Consider the following 18097-nt stretch of genomic DNA (forward strand, 5'->3'; position numbering starts at 1 on the left):
AACATGAAAAGAAGGGTCACGCGTATAATACAAAGTGTCACAGAAACCGAAGCATAGGAGCGCATTTTTTTTTTTATCGACAACCAATTTTTCGACAACCATTTTTGGAGAAAGGACACATCTTTTGGTTGCAAAAAGTACAAGGTCTAGGATCTGCGGACAAATACCGTTTTGTAGATAGCTATTTTTACCTCGCAAGCTTGGTTGTCGAAAGTGCACCCAATACTAGGAGTGCATTTTTTTCGACAACCAAATTTTCGACAACCAATTTTCGACAAGGACACAGTTTTTGGTTGCAAAAAAAGTACAAGGTCTTGGATCTGCGAACAAATTTTCGGTTGTCGAAAGGACGCACAATTAGACAATAGATACAAAAACAGAACAAACATGGTTTTGCAAGAAAAACTTCTGGATTTCGACAACCAAACAATAGTTCTCCAACCTTCCAATGTTGTTGCTCTATTTTTCCCAAGAGCCAAAGACGCAGCAGAAGCAGTCGAAGACGACGATGCAGCAGCAGACAAAAGCCCAGCAAATACAGCGACAAAACAAGCCTTCGAAAGCGAAGACGCAGCAAAACAAACCTTTGGAAACGCGGACACAGCAGCAGACGAAGACGCGGCAAAACAAACCTTCGGAAGCGCGGACACAGCAGCAGACGAAGACGCGGCAAAACAAAACTTTGGAAGTGCGGACACAGCGGCAGGCGAAGACACAGCAAAACAAGCTTTTGGAAGCGTACACACGGCAAATGCAGCTACAAACCAAACATTCCGAAGCGCAGACACAACAGCAGACGAAGCCGCAGCAGCCACAGCAAATACAGCGACAAAACAAACCTTCCGAAGCATGGGCCTCCGGTGCGAAAAATCCGTCGCAACGCACCTTCTTCTGGAAAACGCGTACCAAAGCAACCTGTTGTCCGACATTTCCAAGGTAGACTATCTGGAAGGGAACCTCGGTAGCACAAATTTGCGCCCGCTGGAGGGTCTGCCGGCATTCGTAGACGACATATTTGTCTTTGTCTACGTTTCTCGAGAGGAGTGCGTCTTCCAGAGAGGAAAACTCCATTGCACAAGTGGGGAGAAGGGGGTCGCAAAACTAGTGGTGGCGAACATCGCGAACGCTTTGGAAAGAGCCCTGGGGAAAAGGGGCTACATGCAGACGTCCCTCGTGCACACGGTCGTGGTCGGAGAAGCTGCAACCAGCACAATCCGCGCAACAATTGCGAGAATCGAGAAAGACACACTCTACAAGGCGAAAGGAAAATGGAAAGAAATCCACCCGAAAAAAGAGATTGCCGGGTATTTCGTGGCGAAATGCGATGTTTCCGAAATCCCTCTGGAGGATATCCACAGCAGTCTGCGTGTTTTCGAAAAATGTCTGGAGGGCCATGGCTACGGAATCTACAGCATAGACTACACGCAGGATTTTTCAGGAGTTCTGGATCGCGAAGCGCTTGTGGCCCACCTTGATTTTCGAAAGGCGGAGGATTTCTGCACTGCAATCGCCAAAGAACAGCCGACGATTCTAGAAAACACAAAAACCGTCGGGAAGCACGTCTGCACCTGGATAGCCGCAACCGCAGAAGGGCGCACAGCACGCACAAAAATATACAACAAAGTCGTGTCGAATTTCGAGGCAGGAGAAATCCGCGAACTTGTGTGCGGCCATCTGGCAGACTACGCCGACTGCCCCAACCCGCACCTCCGCCAAACCTTCTAACACCCGGACGTGCAAGCCCGAGGGTGCACACGCATCGAAGTCTCTCTGTACGCGCCCCCACTGTACGAACTTTCGAGCAAGAAAGCCACAGAGTACATCGGGAAAGTCTTGGAGCAAGTTTCCACCGAAGACGAGGAGGACGGCGTATTCGTGGTCCAACCACCCAGCAAACAGTGGCAAAACCTTGCCAAAAACCTGGATCGGTGTCTGGTTCTCGCGGACAGACCGCAAGGAAATATCTTTGTTGGCTGGTATGCGCACACAGGAACAGGAAGAATTTCGAGGATCCACGTACGCCCCACATCAGCGAAAGTGCGAGACCAAGAAAAGTGGGAAAAAGCTGTCTTGTGGGCGGCGGGGGACTTTGGCTTTCGGAAATGTCCAATTTTTCGGGTAGACATCCTGTCCGCAGACGAAGAAGGGGTGGAGCTAGGCCCGCTCCGTTGCTACACGAAAGACGAAAACGCTCGCACAATACTCGCCGCGAGCAAAAAACCAAAACAGCTCCACCCAAACGAGGGCGACCCGTCGAAGCCTCTACCGCCAACAGACAAAGTTGTGTGGGAATGGTGGGACAAAAAATGCCACGCAATCGGCAACGATTCTTCGAAATACGAGCTCCAAGAAATACAAGAAATCGCAGAACAGCGCAAAATATCCGCACTTTCGACAAGAAACAGAGAAAAAGTTCTTGCAGAGATTTGGCACGCCCGCACAGCCGAGGAGTGGAGACGAGAGATTTGGCAAAGAGAAGAAAAACAGCGAAAAAAAGAGGAGGAAGCGGCAAAGGCTCGAGTAGCGGAAATTGCCAACCTGCGAAAGTACGCCGAGGCGAAGAAAAAAATCGAAGCAAAAAGCATGGAGATTCGTGCAAAAGTTGTTCGAACTCTGTCTGGGGGGGGGGGGGGGGGGGCAAAAAAAGTTTCGGAATTGCTAGCAGGCAGAAAATGGGATGTACTAGGCTTTCGAGGCAAAGACGGCAAATACCGAGTTGTATTGCGGCATGGGGAAGAAGAGGCAGTTGCTGTTTGGGCGCCAAAAGGTTCGCAAAAAATCCTTCTAGAATGTGTGGACAGCTTCCGTTCGGCCGAGGAAGACAACACTGGTCGGAAGCTTTTCTGACTAGTGGCTTTCTCCGGTGTCGAAAAATTTGGAGGGTTGGAGTTGGAAATCGAACCATCTAGAACTTTCAAAAACAGGGAAGGAAAAACCATCGTGTGGAACCCCATACAAGTGCTATCCGCGCCAGACAGCGGAAGACTTGCACTCTTGCAGGCTCTAGGATCAAAATGCGAGGAGTACGAAGCCCTTCGTGTGGAATTGGCCAAAAACTGTCTGCAGAAAATCCCCGCGCCGGGAAACAAAACGACGAAAAAAACAACAGACTTGCCGGAAGGGGAGTACATATGCAAACGTTTCGCTACTACAACCTTTCGAAACGCCTTGCGGACCATTCTGTTCTTGCTCCCGCTCGGAGAAGATGGGGAACCGGCAACAGACGAAGAAACTCCAACACACGGAGTCTTTCTGAAAAAAGAGATAGCGGCGATGGGCGGCATCGAAGCGCTAGAAAAAAGAAAAACCCCATTGCGTTGCTGGCTTGGCGAGGAGAAGACAACACCGAGCAAGAGAAAGTGCCGCAGGGTTGCGATAGCGTAGCCTTCTACACGGGAACAATAGTTCCACCTTCGAAGCAGAAAACAAAGTCTCCATCGCAAGCAACAACAAAGAGTTCTCCAAGATTCCAGTCCAACCATTTTTTCGCTGTCTCCGAGTCGATATGGCCTACAATGTTCACAGATTTGTTTTCCAACGAAGAGACATACTTGCAAAGAGCGGACCAATCCTTCCAACAAACCTTTTCTTCTTCCAGCTGCTGGTATTTTTTCTCGCATGCACGGAATTGTTCGAAGCGGAAACGTGGAAGCTGTCCTTCTTTTCGAACAAGTTCCATTGCGTATATACTTGTGTTGCTTCTCTCCAAACCCCGCGACACTTTCTATTCTACAACATTGCACGAACTTTTCTGGTGGAAGGTACTTTTTTTCGGGTGGCGTGTCGCTCTGTGCAGCCTTCCACTTTTCCAGTTTTTGAGATCCACATAGCCACAGAAGAAGGGCAACACCACCAAGCCCCAAAACAAGTCCAACCACTTCCACAACACCAAAAAACAGCAGACATTGTCGCATTGGCTGCACCAACAATTCTATCGGTTTTTTCGCGCACAGCGTTGCTATTTTTCTCTATGCTCTGCAGGATTCCATCTTTCGTTTCTTCCACACCCACTTCCAACCCACGCAAATCTGCACCGATGTCTTCCACATCTTCGAAATGGCTCTCTTGCAACCTCAACAAAAGATCCATATTTTTTTGCAAGTCGTGCACATTGTCCAAGATCTGGTACAAAAGCTCGCTAGTTTACTCTGTTTTTGTTTCCGCAGCTTGTTTCGGTTCTATTGCAGCGGCTTGTTTCGGAGCGATTGCAGCGGCCTCTTCCCAAATTCTGTATAGCTTTGTTGTGCCAATCCCGAAGCGCTCCCAGATCGATGCGGGCGACTCCTTTCCCCGCGCGGCAACGATTTCTCGAATTTCTTCGGCAGAAAGCTTTTTTGCAGGAGGCATGTTTGCAAATATAGCAGTATGTGCAGAATCCCAAATGGAAACAACTAGTGTCTTGTTTGTGCAGAATTCCAAATGGAAACAACTGGTGTCTTGTTTGTGCAGCAATTCCCCCAATTTTTTTTCTTTGCATTTGCACAGTATTTGCACAGTATTTTCTTAGCATTGCACAACATTTGTATACTAGAAGGGGAATTGCTGCACAAACAAGACACCAGTTGTTTCCATTTGGAATTCTGCACAAACAAGACACTAGTTGTTTCCATTTTGGGATTCTGCACATTTTGCTATATTTGCAAACATGCCTCCTGCAAAAAAGCTTTCTGCCGAAGAAATTCGAGAAATCGTTGCCGCGCGGGGAAAGGAGTCGCCCGCATCGATCCGGGAGCGCTTCGAGATTGGCACAACAAAGCTATACAGAATTTGGGAAGAGGCCGCTGCAATCGCTCCGAAACAAGCCGCTGCAATAGAACCGAAACAAGCTGCGGAAACAAAAACAGAGTAAACTAGCGAGCTTTTGTACCAGATCTTGGACAATGTGCACGACTTGCAAAAAAATATGGATCTTTTGTTGAGGTTGCAAGAGAGCCATTTCGAAGATGTGGAAGACATCGGTGCAGATTTGCGTGGGTTGGAAGTGGGTGTGGAAGAAACGAAAGATGGAATCCTGCAGAGCATAGAGAAAAATAGCAACGCTGTGCGCGAAAAAACCGATAGAATTGTTGGTGCAGCCAATGCGACAATGTCTGCTGTTTTTTGGTGTTGTGGAAGTGGTTGGACTTGTTTTGGGGCTTGGTGGTGTTGCCCTTCTTCTGTGGCTATGTGGATCTCAAAAACTGGAAAAGTGGAAGGCTGCACAGAGCGACACGCCACCCGAAAAAAAGTACCTTCCACCAGAAAAGTTCGTGCAATGTTGTAGAATAGAAAGTGTCGCGGGGTTTGGAGAGAAGCAACACAAGTATATACGCAATGGAACTTGTTCGAAAAGAAGGACAGCTTCCACGTTTCCGCTTCGAACAATTCCGTGCATGCGAGAAAAAATACCAGCAGCTGGAAGAAGAAAAGGTTTGTTGGAAGGATTGGTCCGCTCTTTGCAAGTATGTCTCTTCGTTGGAAAACAAATCTGTGAACATTGTAGGCCATATCGACTCGGAGACAGCGAAAAAATGGTTGGACTGGAATCTTGGAGAACTCTTTGTTGTTGCTTGCGATGGAGACTTTGTTTTCTGCTTCGAAGGTGGAACTATTGTTCCCGTGTAGAAGGCTACGCTATCGCAACCCTGCGGCACTTTCTCTTGCTCGGTGTTGTCTTCTCCTCGCCAAGCCAGCAACGCAATGGGGTTTTTCTTTTTTCTAGCGCTTCGATGCCGCCCATCGCCGCTATCTCTTTTTTCAGAAAGACTCCGTGTGTTGGAGTTTCTTCGTCTGTTGCCGGTTCCCCATCTTCTCCGAGCGGGAGCAAGAACAGAATGGTCCGCAAGGCGTTTCGAAAGGTTGTAGTAGCGAAACGTTTGCATATGTACTCCCCTTCCGGCAAGTCTGTTGTTTTTTTCGTCGTTTTGTTTCCCGGCGCGGGGATTTTCTGCAGACAGTTTTTGGCCAATTCCACACGAAGGGCTTCGTACTCCTCGCATTTTGATCCTAGAGCCTGCAAGAGTGCAAGTCTTCCGCTGTCTGGCGCGGATAGCACTTGTATGGGGTTCCACACGATGGTTTTTCCTTCCCTGTTTTTGAAAGTTCTAGATGGTTCGATTTCCAACTCCAACCCTCCAAATTTTTCGACACCGGAGAAAGCCACTAGTCAGAAAAGCTTCCGACCAGTGTTGTCTTCCTCGGCCGAACGGAAGCTGTCCACACATTCTAGAAGGATTTTTTGCGAACCTTTTGGCGCCCAAACAGCAACTGCCTCTTCTTCCCCATGCCGCAATACAACTCGGTATTTGCCGTCTTTGCCTCGAAAGCCTAGTACATCCCATTTTCTGCCTGCTAGCAATTCCGAAACTTTTTTTGCCCCCCCCCCCCCCCCCCCAGACAGAGTTCGAACAACTTTTGCACGAATCTCCATGCTTTTTGCTTCGATTTTTTTCTTCGCCTCGGCGTACTTTCGCAGGTTGGCAATTTCCGCTACTCGAGCCTTTGCCGCTTCCTCCTCTTTTTTTCGCTGTTTTTCTTCTCTTTGCCAAATCTCTCGTCTCCACTCCTCGGCTGTGCGGGCGTGCCAAATCTCTGCAAGAACTTTTTCTCTGTTTCTTGTCGAAAGTGCGGATATTTTGCGCTGTTCTGCGATTTCTTGTATTTCTTGGAGCTCGTATTTCGAAGAATCGTTGCCGATTGCGTGGCATTTTTTGTCCCACCATTCCCACACAACTTTGTCTGTTGGCGGTAGAGGCTTCGACGGGTCGCCCTCGTTTGGGTGGAGCTGTTTTGGTTTTTTGCTCGCGGCGAGTATTGTGCGAGCGTTTTCGTCTTTCGTGTAGCAACGGAGCGGGCCTAGCTCCACCCCTTCTTCGTCTGCGGACAGGATGTCTACCCGAAAAATTGGACATTTCCGAAAGCCAAAGTCCCCCGCCGCCCACAAGACAGCTTTTTCCCACTTTTCTTGGTCTCGCACTTTCGCTGATGTGGGGCGTACGTGGATCCTCGAAATTCTTCCTGTTCCTGTGTGCGCATACCAGCCAACAAAGATATTTCCTTGCGGTCTGTCCGCGAGAACCAGACACCGATCCAGGTTTTTGGCAAGGTTTTGCCACTGTTTGCTGGGTGGTTGGACCACGAATACGCCGTCCTCCTCGTCTTCGGTGGAAACTTGCTCCAAGACTTTCCCGATGTACTCTGTGGCTTTCTTGCTCGAAAGTTCGTACAGTGGGGGCGCGTACAGAGAGACTTCGATGCGTGTGCACCCTCGGGCTTGCACGTCCGGGTGTTAGAAGGTTTGGCGGAGGTGCGGGTTGGGGCAGTCGGCGTAGTCTGCCAGATGGCCGCACACAAGTTCGCGGATTTCTCCTGCCTCGAAATTCGACACGACTTTGTTGTATATTTTTGTGCGTGCTGTGCGCCCTTCTGCGGTTGCGGCTATCCAGGTGCAGACGTGCTTCCCGACGGTTTTTGTGTTTTCTAGAATCGTCGGCTGTTCTTTGGCGATTGCAGTGCAGAAATCCTCCGCCTTTCGAAAATCAAGGTGGGCCACAAGCGCTTCGCGATCCAGAACTCCTGAAAAATCCTGCGTGTAGTCTATGCTGTAGATTCCGTAGCCATGGCCCTCCAGACATTTTTCGAAAACACGCAGACTGCTGTGGATATCCTCCAGAGGGATTTCGGAAACATCGCATTTCGCCACGAAATACCCGGCAATCTCTTTTTTCGGGTGGATTTCTTTCCATTTTCCTTTCGCCTTGTAGAGTGTGTCTTTCTCGATTCTCGCAATTGTTGCGCGGATTGTGCTGGTTGCAGCTTCTCCGACCACGACCGTGTGCACGAGGGACGTCTGCATGTAGCCCCTTTTCCCCAGGGCTCTTTCCAAAGCGTTCGCGATGTTCGCCACCACTAGTTTTGCGACCCCCTTCTCCCCACTTGTGCAATGGAGTTTTCCTCTCTGGAAGACGCACTCCTCTCGAGAAACGTAGACAAAGACAAATATGTCGTCTACGAATGCCGGCAGACCCTCCAGCGGGCGCAAATTTGTGCTACCGAGGTTCCCTTCCAGATAGTCTACCTTGGAAATGTCGGACAACAGGTTGCTTTGGTACGCGTTTTCCAGAAGAAGGTGCGTTGCGACGGATTTTTCGCACCGGAGGCCCATGCTTCGGAAGGTTTGTTTTGTCGCTGTATTTGCTGTGGCTGCTGCGGCTTCGTCTGCTGTTGTGTCTGCGCTTCGGAATGTTTGTTTTGTAGCTGTATTTGCCGTGTGTACGCTTCCAAAAGCTTGTTTTGCTGTGTCTTCGCCTGCCGCTGTGTCCGCGCTTCCAAAGTTTTGTTTTGCCGCGTCTTCGTCTGCTGCTGTGTCCGCGTTTCCAAAGGTTTGTTTTGCTGCGTCTTCGCTTTCGAAGGCTTGTTTTGTCGCTGTATTTGCTGGGCTTTTGTCTGCTGCTGCATCGTCGTCTTCGACTGCTTCTGCTGCGTCTTTGGCTCTTGGGAAAAATAGAGCAACAACATTGGAAGGTTGGAGAACTATTGTTTGGTTGTCGAAATCCAGAAGTTTTTCTTGCAAAACCATGTTTGTTCTGTTTTTGCATGTATTGTGTAATTGTGCGTCCTTTCGACAACCGAAAATTTGTTCGCAGATCCAAGACCTTGTACTTTTTTTGCAACCAAAAACTGTGTCCTTGTCGAAAATTGGCTGTCGAAAATTTGGTTGTTGAAAAAAAATGCACTCCTAGTATTGGGTGCACTTTCGACAACCAAGCTTGCGAGGTAAAAATAGCTATCTACAAAACGGTATTTGTCCGCAGATCCTAGACCTTGTACTTTTTGCAACCAAAAGATGTGTCCTTTCTCCAAAAATGGTTGTCGAAAAATTGGTTGTCGATAAAAAAAAAATGCGCTCCTATGCTTCGGTTTCTGTGACACTTTGTATTATACGCGTGACCCTTCTTTTCATGTTGTGTCACACACACATAGAGACTACTGGTTCTGTGCACAGCATGTGTAAACAGAACTGATTTCAGCTCCTGAAACGACTCCCACCGTTAAAATCGGGGGTGGGTGGGTGGGTTTTCACGATAGGAGTCGTTTCAGGAGCTGAAATCAGTTCTGTTTACACATCTGTCACAGAACCAGTAGTCTCTATGTGTGTGCGTACTCGTGTGGGCTTATATTTACTTTTATTCCATTCAGTTGGAGTGCGAGTTTTAAACGTTAGTATTCGGGAGTTAAAGTAATACAAGTGAATAGGCCATCACTAGAAAGATAAAGGTATAAATTTAAATAAATAAAGTAATATTGATTATTTGGTATCAACATAGGTGAGTTGTTATTTATTTTATTGAAGACTGTTTACAGATATCAAATTAACTTGCTCATGTACTGTCAAGAGGGTTTGCTGCAATATCTAAGCCAGTTACCTACTAACGTCAGCAACTGAGAATTCAACAGTTGGTCCCAAATAGACACCTTGTCAATGGTGTCGATTCCACTGAAGTTCTGAACAGGTTTTGTCATGACTGGAAAGAAATGATGTCACATGGAATAACAATAATCAATTTGCATACACGAAGCAGGTTCTTTTGTTGATTGCTAGCTTTAATATGAAGCAAAATGTGGTAAAATTTTACTGTAAATGCAGTAAAAACACTATAAAAAACATATTCTTCATATAGTTTGCATGCCTCTTTTGATACATGAAGATCCTTGGGATGTTAAAAGTACATGTTGATGATTGACGAGTAGTTTGCATAATAATTTCTGGATGGAAGAGTGCGTCCATTTTTGTTTCTGGATTCAATATTATTTTTCAAGTGGCTGATAACATACAGCTGTATAAAGAGTTGTGTAATTAAGGGATTCCAGCGACTCACATGAAAAGTATACAGTACAGGTTTATCAGCTGAAACTTGATGAAAAGTCAAATGCTACACAACAAACATAAAAATTATGTCTAAAGGAACTGTGTTCCACATTGCTCAGTGTGTTTCACTCTGGTTTACTAGGTTCTTATGCTCACATGACCTGGTACAGATGTCTCTCATTGTAGGTGTTATAATTGTTTTGTCAAACCTAATACTACTTTGATCGGTTGGATCTGTTTTAAAATACAATAAGATAATAAAATATTTTTTATCATGCTATTCGCAGGGGAAGTTAGTTAATTAAATGTTATTTGAAGAACACGATACAACTGTTATCAGCTTTTTTAGGAGAATTTCTTGTGCACACATTCATTCACTGTAATCAGAATCCTGGTCGTGTTGAACTCAGTGTTGCTTATCAGTTCGACAACCACAAATTAAGACATGTGCAGTACACCTTTCAGTTTGAAAGGACCAGTCCATGTTTGTGAGCAAGACAATTGCAAATATAATCGGTTTTTAAGCTCTTCAACGCTGACCAAAGTGCATCTCCCAAATGAAAGGGGTATCCTATGCAAATCCTCGAAGTTAAATTAAAAATATGTCAAAGCTGTGCTTCGACGTCTTTAAAACTGTAACAAACAACAATTGTAGAAATAATGATGTAATACTTCAAGCATGAAAGACCGTGTTTAACCACATTTGCAATTATGGAGAAGAGTTTTAAAGATATAACACACAGCTGAGAATTTTTGACAAAATTTGAGGTGTTGGAAATGTGATGGAATGTGGTCTTCGGTGTTTGACACACTATTGCTGGTTTTCAGTGTCACGTGATTCAAAATAGATCAAAATAAAAATCAAAACCGGTCAATAGATAAAGTCCAGAATCTGGGAAATGAAAGAGGGTAAATATCCAAAGACTCTCGCCAAAATTCTGGTCACAGCAATTTTTCTTATGCGAGATATGCGGAGAAATTTTTTACCTAAATTTATAGAGATTTGTATGGAGACGCCATGCTGGTGCACATCCATATGGGCACCAACATGGCGGCCGGAAACCAACAGAAACATCTGTCTCTGAGTTTTGCTACAAAAGCGTGAATTTATCCCTCGAGGAACTCTAAAACATTAAAATAATACTTTTTCTAAGACACGAACTGTTCAGATAGCCAAATTCCCCGAAATAAGTCACTTTTTTGACCATCACGACAGCCCTCCAGGCCGTCATGTAAATGCCGCTTCACGCAAAAGCTTAGAAATTCAAGCGTAGTGTATCACAAAACCAAGAACCCATTCGGAGCGAAAATTTGTATGAATATTAGTTTTCAGCTGCTCTTATACATCATTTAAGTAAAATCTCAGGAAGATCAAAAGCTTTGTGGTTCGAGAAAATTATTTGAAAATGCTTCTGCAAGTGAATTTTTAGGAGACATATATTGGGCATTGTTTGATGTCAAGAGTAAAAATAATTAACAATGTATTAAATTGCATTACGTTGCATTTAATGTACATTCTCGCAAAAACCGAAACTCTTCCTGGAATATTAGTTAACCTCATTGTAACAGTTAACGGCAAATACGCACTTTTTGTACAGAATTTATATCTTGTAGAACTGTATAGGCTCGATCCAATAAGCACATTCTGAGTACAGTGTCTTCTATTTGATTGTAAATTTTAACCATAATCAAGTGAACATAATTTGCAACACACTGCTTACCGACGTTTTCACCAAAGTGTGCTTTTGTCAGTTCCTTGACTTTTGGCCAGCAGACAGAATGGTTGTTGGATTAGTGTTATTATATACTGCAGGGCCTGGATTGTTCTCCACATCATTCACTTCCCCTTACAAGCAACGGAATGTAGACAAAATGTAGCCCATCATTTCTGTACATGTCCAGAATTTGTTTCAATGTTGTCAAGTAAAACACATTTAGCTAAGACATGGTAAGAATCCATCCCCGTTGAACATGTAATAAGGCATCCTTCGCTTCCTCGACCGGTATTGTTCAATTGATGCGGCAGGAAAATTTTGCAGGGCGCAGGTTGCAGGTTACAGGTTGCAGGTTGGCACTTAAACGTACAGGTGGTAGACTTACCGTGACTGTTTACAATCGCTCAGAAAGGTGGCTTCCACCTAAGTGCCAAACCCACCGAAGCGATGGGAGGAGAGTATATTCCTATGATTTTAAGCCTGCAATGAATTATTGTTTTTGAAGAAACATCTGAAATATCATCTGAAATATATGCTGAATTTGGTTTCTTCTCAGTGAATACCAAAATGAAAGCACACTGAGCTTGTGCTAGTACATTCCGTCGGTTAAAATCTTATATTATTTCATTTCTTTATTTATTTGCTTTATTTGTGATGGCAATCTTCTGTTCTTGAGGGAAGTGTAGCTTACAGTTCTTGTTGACGCTACGCCTAGAGATTTCGAACTCACGCTCTGTTGAAGAGACTCGAGGAGCCCCTTGAGTATTGAAAGATCGAGCGAGGTTCGACTAGAAAAATAAATAAAAATACATGTGAAGAAGAGCCGAGCGATAAGAAAAATACAGGACAGAATATAAAGACTAACAATTGTTTCCTGACTGTAGCGATGATGGTGAAGCTAGGTAGAGTATAGATTCCGCAACAATATTAACTTGAAGCAGGAACCATAATCGGGGACGGAGATCGTAAGCGCGCGCCATTTCTAGTATTGGGGTTGTCCCCATGATATGGGACAATTGTTCTATTTTTAGAACAAATTGCGCCATCCCGTGAGGCACACGTGCGGACATGCTGCGAGGATTTTTGCGGATGTAGCGTGGGAAAATGGCGTCCGAAATTCCCCAGATGTTTGATGCTTTTGGCCCACAACTTAATGCGTTCATGTCTGTTGGAATTTTACTGGGATGTCAGTATTTTCGTCGTAAGCTGCTCCAGTTTGAGTGAAGTAAGCCAGTGTCGGATTTAGTTATGTGCCGCTTTAGATCACTGTGACCAAGTTGTGTTCCGCTGCTTCTTTTACCAGAGCTCCACCTTACTCCACTCCAAGTTTCACATATGTTGAAGATTAACAGCTTTTCCAAACCCCAGCAAAAAAACTAGTTAGATATATTTGGATACAGCAGCGTTTTAGGACTTCAAAGTTTCCCTCCTCTTGCCACACGCTTGCGAGGATTTCGCCCTAGAGTCTATCACGAACGAAAAGCAAAAAAATAATAATGATAATTGCAAGTTTGAGTTTCGCTGAATTGTAAGCAACGCTGTTTTTTCAAGGCCCAGTAAGTGACAATTAAGTTTATGTCTGTAGATGCTGCTTAGTTTTGTTTGTGTAAAAATCCAATGAATTGCCTGTTGTCGATGAATGAGAGCGCCCGCCGATGCGTGTTTTGTACAGTCAGTAAAACATGACAAACTGGACTTCCCCACTTTCGTGTGAAAAGGTACATCGAACTCATATAATATCTCTAGTTTTTAAACATATTTAAGGTTGATAAATGTTTGAGAACATATTAAAAGCTTAGCTGAAAATAGGTGAATACAGCAGAAATAATCAGCAAAATTACGATGACGCTTTCTTAATCAACTCACATAACGATTTCGATTTTGTTGGTTGAATTATCAAAACTCCTTGTCTATTTTATTTTCGCGGTGTAAAATTTCACTATGTTGTAGAAACACACATGATGTTAGTAGCCTTTTGGCGTTGGTGAAAATTGTTGCTGCATCTCGGCACAAAAAACAACGAAAGAAATCTTTGTCAAGCTTTGTTGACAATTGAAAACACCGACTCGGATTTGAAAGTGCACGCGCTGCACTATGCAAATGAGACTTTCCTTTCAAAAACTTTTGCAAACTCGCCAAACAAACAGAAACAATAAGAAACTATCAAAAACAGGGTTTGGTTATGATTAAGCATTGTTTGGGAAACTCACAAATTAATTCGATACCAGAGTAAAGAGTTTTCTTACATAACTTTTCTTTACAGAACCGTGACAAACGCAAAAGCTTACGCGTACAACTCGCGCGAGCAGATATTATTCATTCACAGCGCGAAATTGAAGTCTTGCTTTCGACCCTGAAAAACTCACCTTTTCCATTAGCTCAGAGCATAAAACTACATGTTAGAGCCCTGGATCTTATTCCTTGCCTTATTCCCTGCCATCGCTGTGAAAAATCTGCAAGAGAATCTTGCCACTCTCACCATTTGATCAGACAACGTGACAACATCCACGCGAGAGCTCCCGACATGTGCGTGGATCCGCGCGGATACATGACGTCAGGATGGCGCAGTTTGTTCTAAAAATAGAAAATTTGTCCCATATCATAGGTGCGCGCGGATCCCTAGACGTACGGTCTCCGTCCCCGATTATGGCTCCTGCTTGAAGCTATAGAAAACGTTGAAAAGATTGGCGCGCTAGGAAACCGTAGCGTTTAAATAGTCCTAATTCGCACGTGGAATCCTATAGGAAGACCAGAGCCAAATCTGGAATCGATGGAAACATCCGTGGAGCGGTCATTCAGATGGCTTTGAAGAGATTTCACTGGTCTCAGCGTGTCCATCGATAAGTACTTATAGCGGATCGATCGTGTTTTCACTATGTGAAAGAGGCGAACTAGTTTATGTAAGAACCCCTGACGAGTATATAGGTTATTAATTGTTTTTAGTGCCAGCGGTTTTCCTGTTATAAAAAACAAATCTTGTATCGCCGAAGAAATTTTCTCACCGTCGAAGATCTAACTGAAATAACAAAGAGAACACAGTTCTCGAGGGCAGTGCAGGAAGAAAGATAACATATAACTAAAACAAGGAAAAGCAATTTAGAAATGGAAAATAACTTACCTTGACTCGCGACGGTAAACTGTCGAAAAATATCTGAAATATTACATGTAAACAGCAATGGCCGCCGTATCGAACGATCAAGTCATATAAGCCTAATCAATTCCTCCCAGAAGACCTCGCGATACGCGACATTTAGAGAAATAAATTCCGCAGACGGTAGCATAGTGGAGGCTGAAGCCCCAACAAAAATTGTATTCATTCAATAAATACGGTCAAGAATCTGGGCTATGATAGGTGACTGGTATATAAAAACCCTCGCCAAGATTTAGGTTCTTGCGGTTTTTCATTTGGGCGTTATTTGGAAAAGTTTTTTAACCAAATTTATAGAGAATTTTCTGGAGACCCATGTTCGTGCCCAGCTCGGAGGGGCACCAACAGGGTGGTCGTAAAGTAGCAGAAACACACCTCATCAAGTTTTACCATTGAAACGAAAATTTACCGTAGACTGAGCATCGACAGATTGAAATTAATACTTATTCTAGTGCAAGAACTGAAAGAGCCTTCTCGGGCCGCCAGTTTAATGCCACGCAACGCATAAACTTAGAAATTCAAATGCGCTCTGTTACAAACTTGAAATGAAAACCTCTGTCGAGCTTAAACGTTGTAAAACGTCAATTTCTTAGTGGTTCTTACATTCGCTGAAACTAAATCTTCAGAAGAATTGGTAATTTTCAATTTTGGAAAATGATGACGGCACATGGACCGGCAATACCATGCAAACCTTACACTGCCCATAGAATAGGAAAGCGATATTTTTGCAACATTTGTACCTATGCTAACGACATATTGTATACTACGTTTGAAGTTGTTAGAACTTTTCTGTACGTTTTCATGAACGTTGTTAAATGTTTCTTGCGCTAAGAACTATGGGTAAATGTACCAGTCGTCATCTGTTTCTCCGAGAGAGGATTGGGGTTTCCTTAAAAGCGGAAAAAACTAATTTGTTTTTATCTCTGCTGTAATATCTTGAAAGCTTTTTACTTAAGATGTAAGGCTCCCTGAAATTAGAGAAGAATTTCTACTTTAGTCCAGTTAAATAATCACTTACCTCAACTGAGCGCTTTCTTTCACTCTTTTGACTTAAACGTTCAATTCCTGAAAGTAGAAAAATTTACCTTGTGTTTATCAAAGTGTTTTTGTTCCTTACTGCCCCATCCAAATGATAATTCTTAGTAATTTCCACGGATACAAATTTTGGGGCGGAGCATTTGGTCCTAATCAATTCTAATTTTCTTGCCTACTGCTTTCTTTAAGCTTATAATGTAAGTGAATATGTATGAACTGCGAAAAGAGATGTTGAAACTTGAATGATTATCACAGTTACATACCAACTAGAGCAGCTGTGAAATTAAAGCCTGGAAGAAATTCCGGCTTGAACGGGATTCGAACCCACGACCTCTACGATACCGGTGCAGTGCTCTCAGTACCAACTGAGCTATCAAGACAACTGGGAGCTGGTCTATTGCTTTCAAAATGACAGGGAAAGCGTTATTACTGGTTAATCTGGGCCTTCATCCCAAGCGGGCATGCAGGCTTAGACCCGTTTAGGCTAAAGAAGTACAGATCATGTGGAATTTTACATTAGGAATGCGAAGAATTCTTAGATGCTGCAAGGTCTCCATACTGTCTTGTCCACGTGACTCTGGTCACGTGAGATGAAATTTAGGCGGTCTCCGAAGTGTTAAGAACAATTTTGACGTCTGCTAACACCACTGACTAAACAGATAACTATTGAGCTGAATTTGTTGAAAAATAAACAGAAAATCGTATTTCAGAAGTGAGTTTAACGCTGAGTGATTTCAAATTAAGGCCAAATTTCCTCAGCAAAGCTTAGCGTAAACTTACAAGGTTTCATCCTGCAGGTGGTGGGGTAAATCAAGCTGGAGGCATATTTCTTCACCCCCATAGAGGTGCGTGGATACGCTTTGTTAAGTTTCGCCGAAAGAACTTACACTGTACACTAAGATGCGCCCGCTACATGTCACGCAACTGAAGCAATGGCATCGTTCTCTCGGTTCCATTCAGTCACGTAACTAACAGACAACGGAAACTGACAAGAAACTGATTAGAACACACGCAGTGTTTTTGTTAACAAATTACTGCATAGACATGAATATCTATTTGAAACCCATCACTAGGGATCGAAAACTGTTGTGGTTTTCTTGGTCTTTATCTTGTCTCAGCTGCACTTTTTGAGGGCAGGGGACACATTTTATTCGATCCGCGTAATTGATTTTTGATGCACAGTCGAAGTCCAATAATACAGCAAAAACTTATTACGGCTACAGCAAATGGAGCACCTGCAAACATCTGCGCTATTCTCCAAACACTATATTAATTGCGCAGGAGAAAGAGGTCATGGTGATTGACATTTGGACTTTTTCCTGTTACTGACAGATGATTGCTAACGTGAGTGTAGAGGAGTTGTAATTAAAGAATGAAGACAGAACCATTTGTTGTTTTCTTCGTCTGGAAGTGCTGGTCTTAAACTACTTGAATAAAACTGAACCACCAAGACACCGTGACATTAGTTGACTTGTGTTATTAGAGAACCTTGTCTCCAATACTAAGCGGAGATTTGAAAAACGTTGTATCCCTTAAACAAAGAAATTGCTGGTACTTGTATTCTTGACTTGGTTTTAGCACCATTTCTTATTATTGATTCCGAGGGATTCATTTCGTTATCTGTAAAACTCTATCATTGTTTTGCTCATGTTTGTCAATGCGTCTACATAATAGATTGACTAGGGATGACGAAAGCCGGCAGGACTGATATCACGACTATTATCAGTTCACCATACACTGATGTTACTTGCTTTGTTTATACCCTAGGAAAATCTTATTATTTTTTCCCAGACCTGGTTGTTAAACGTGCAGAACCGCATTGTATAAGAAGCCGTAAAACTTGCCAGTCAAGTCGCCGAGCTTTGAGTTTTCAACAGAGAAAAACCGCTAGGTAAATATTTAAAAACTGTAAGTAATAAACCGCCTGAAAATGTTCATACACCGCGCAATTTATTTCTTGTGTAGGCTCTATGCTTCGACGTCTTAAAAGCGAAAATGGATAAAAATTCACTGTTCTAAATTTCCTTCAACATTTTGTAAGCTAGAAATCGAAAGGTTTAGTTTGTTTTGTACGACCTCTAAGCTGAACCAATATCACCTTATGATTTTAATGAATTACAAATGAAAATACAAATCGTTTATTTAAAATCAAGTGTAGAGTTTTGTTGAATCTTTATTAAAATACCAGTTTCGTCTCGCTACCTATGGTATATATGTTCTAAATAATAAATACATCAAGATACGTTCAAGGCAAAAGATGATGAGTAAAAGAAATAAACAGCGGCCTACCTGTATAAACCTCTCCACGTTTGCTATCACGCAGGGGGAAACTTGAGATCTGTAAGAGAGCAT

The 18097-nt window shown here is 43.6% G+C and overlaps 2 protein-coding genes across 3 annotated transcripts in view; both read right to left on the reverse strand.

Annotated features, from left to right (window-relative positions):
• Nucleotides 1–18097, reverse strand: part of LOC110049457 (adhesion G protein-coupled receptor L3-like) — a 43996-nt gene that overhangs the window by 25630 nt on the left and 269 nt on the right. For both annotated transcript variants that reach the window (XM_089297524.1, XM_089297525.1), the window contains exons 2-3: nucleotides 18035–18083; nucleotides 15729–15775 (exon numbers count right to left, since the gene is read on the reverse strand). In XM_089297524.1, the coding sequence (XP_089153650.1) occupies nucleotides 15729–15775; nucleotides 18035–18083 (96 nt within the window). The remainder of the gene's footprint in view (nucleotides 1–15728; nucleotides 15776–18034; nucleotides 18084–18097) is intronic.
• On the reverse strand, nucleotides 6520–8668 carry LOC149106056 (uncharacterized). The gene has a single exon (XM_089298432.1). It carries the CDS (start codon nucleotides 8555–8557, stop codon nucleotides 7268–7270), a length of 1290 nt encoding a protein of 429 aa, XP_089154558.1. The 5' UTR covers nucleotides 8558–8668; the 3' UTR covers nucleotides 6520–7267.

The sequence above is a fragment of the Orbicella faveolata genome, unplaced genomic scaffold (genome assembly GCF_042242905.1).
Source record: "Orbicella faveolata isolate gen_17 unplaced genomic scaffold, um_ofav_v1 contig_3, whole genome shotgun sequence".
NCBI classification, from domain to species: Eukaryota; Metazoa; Cnidaria; class Anthozoa; order Scleractinia; family Merulinidae; genus Orbicella; species Orbicella faveolata.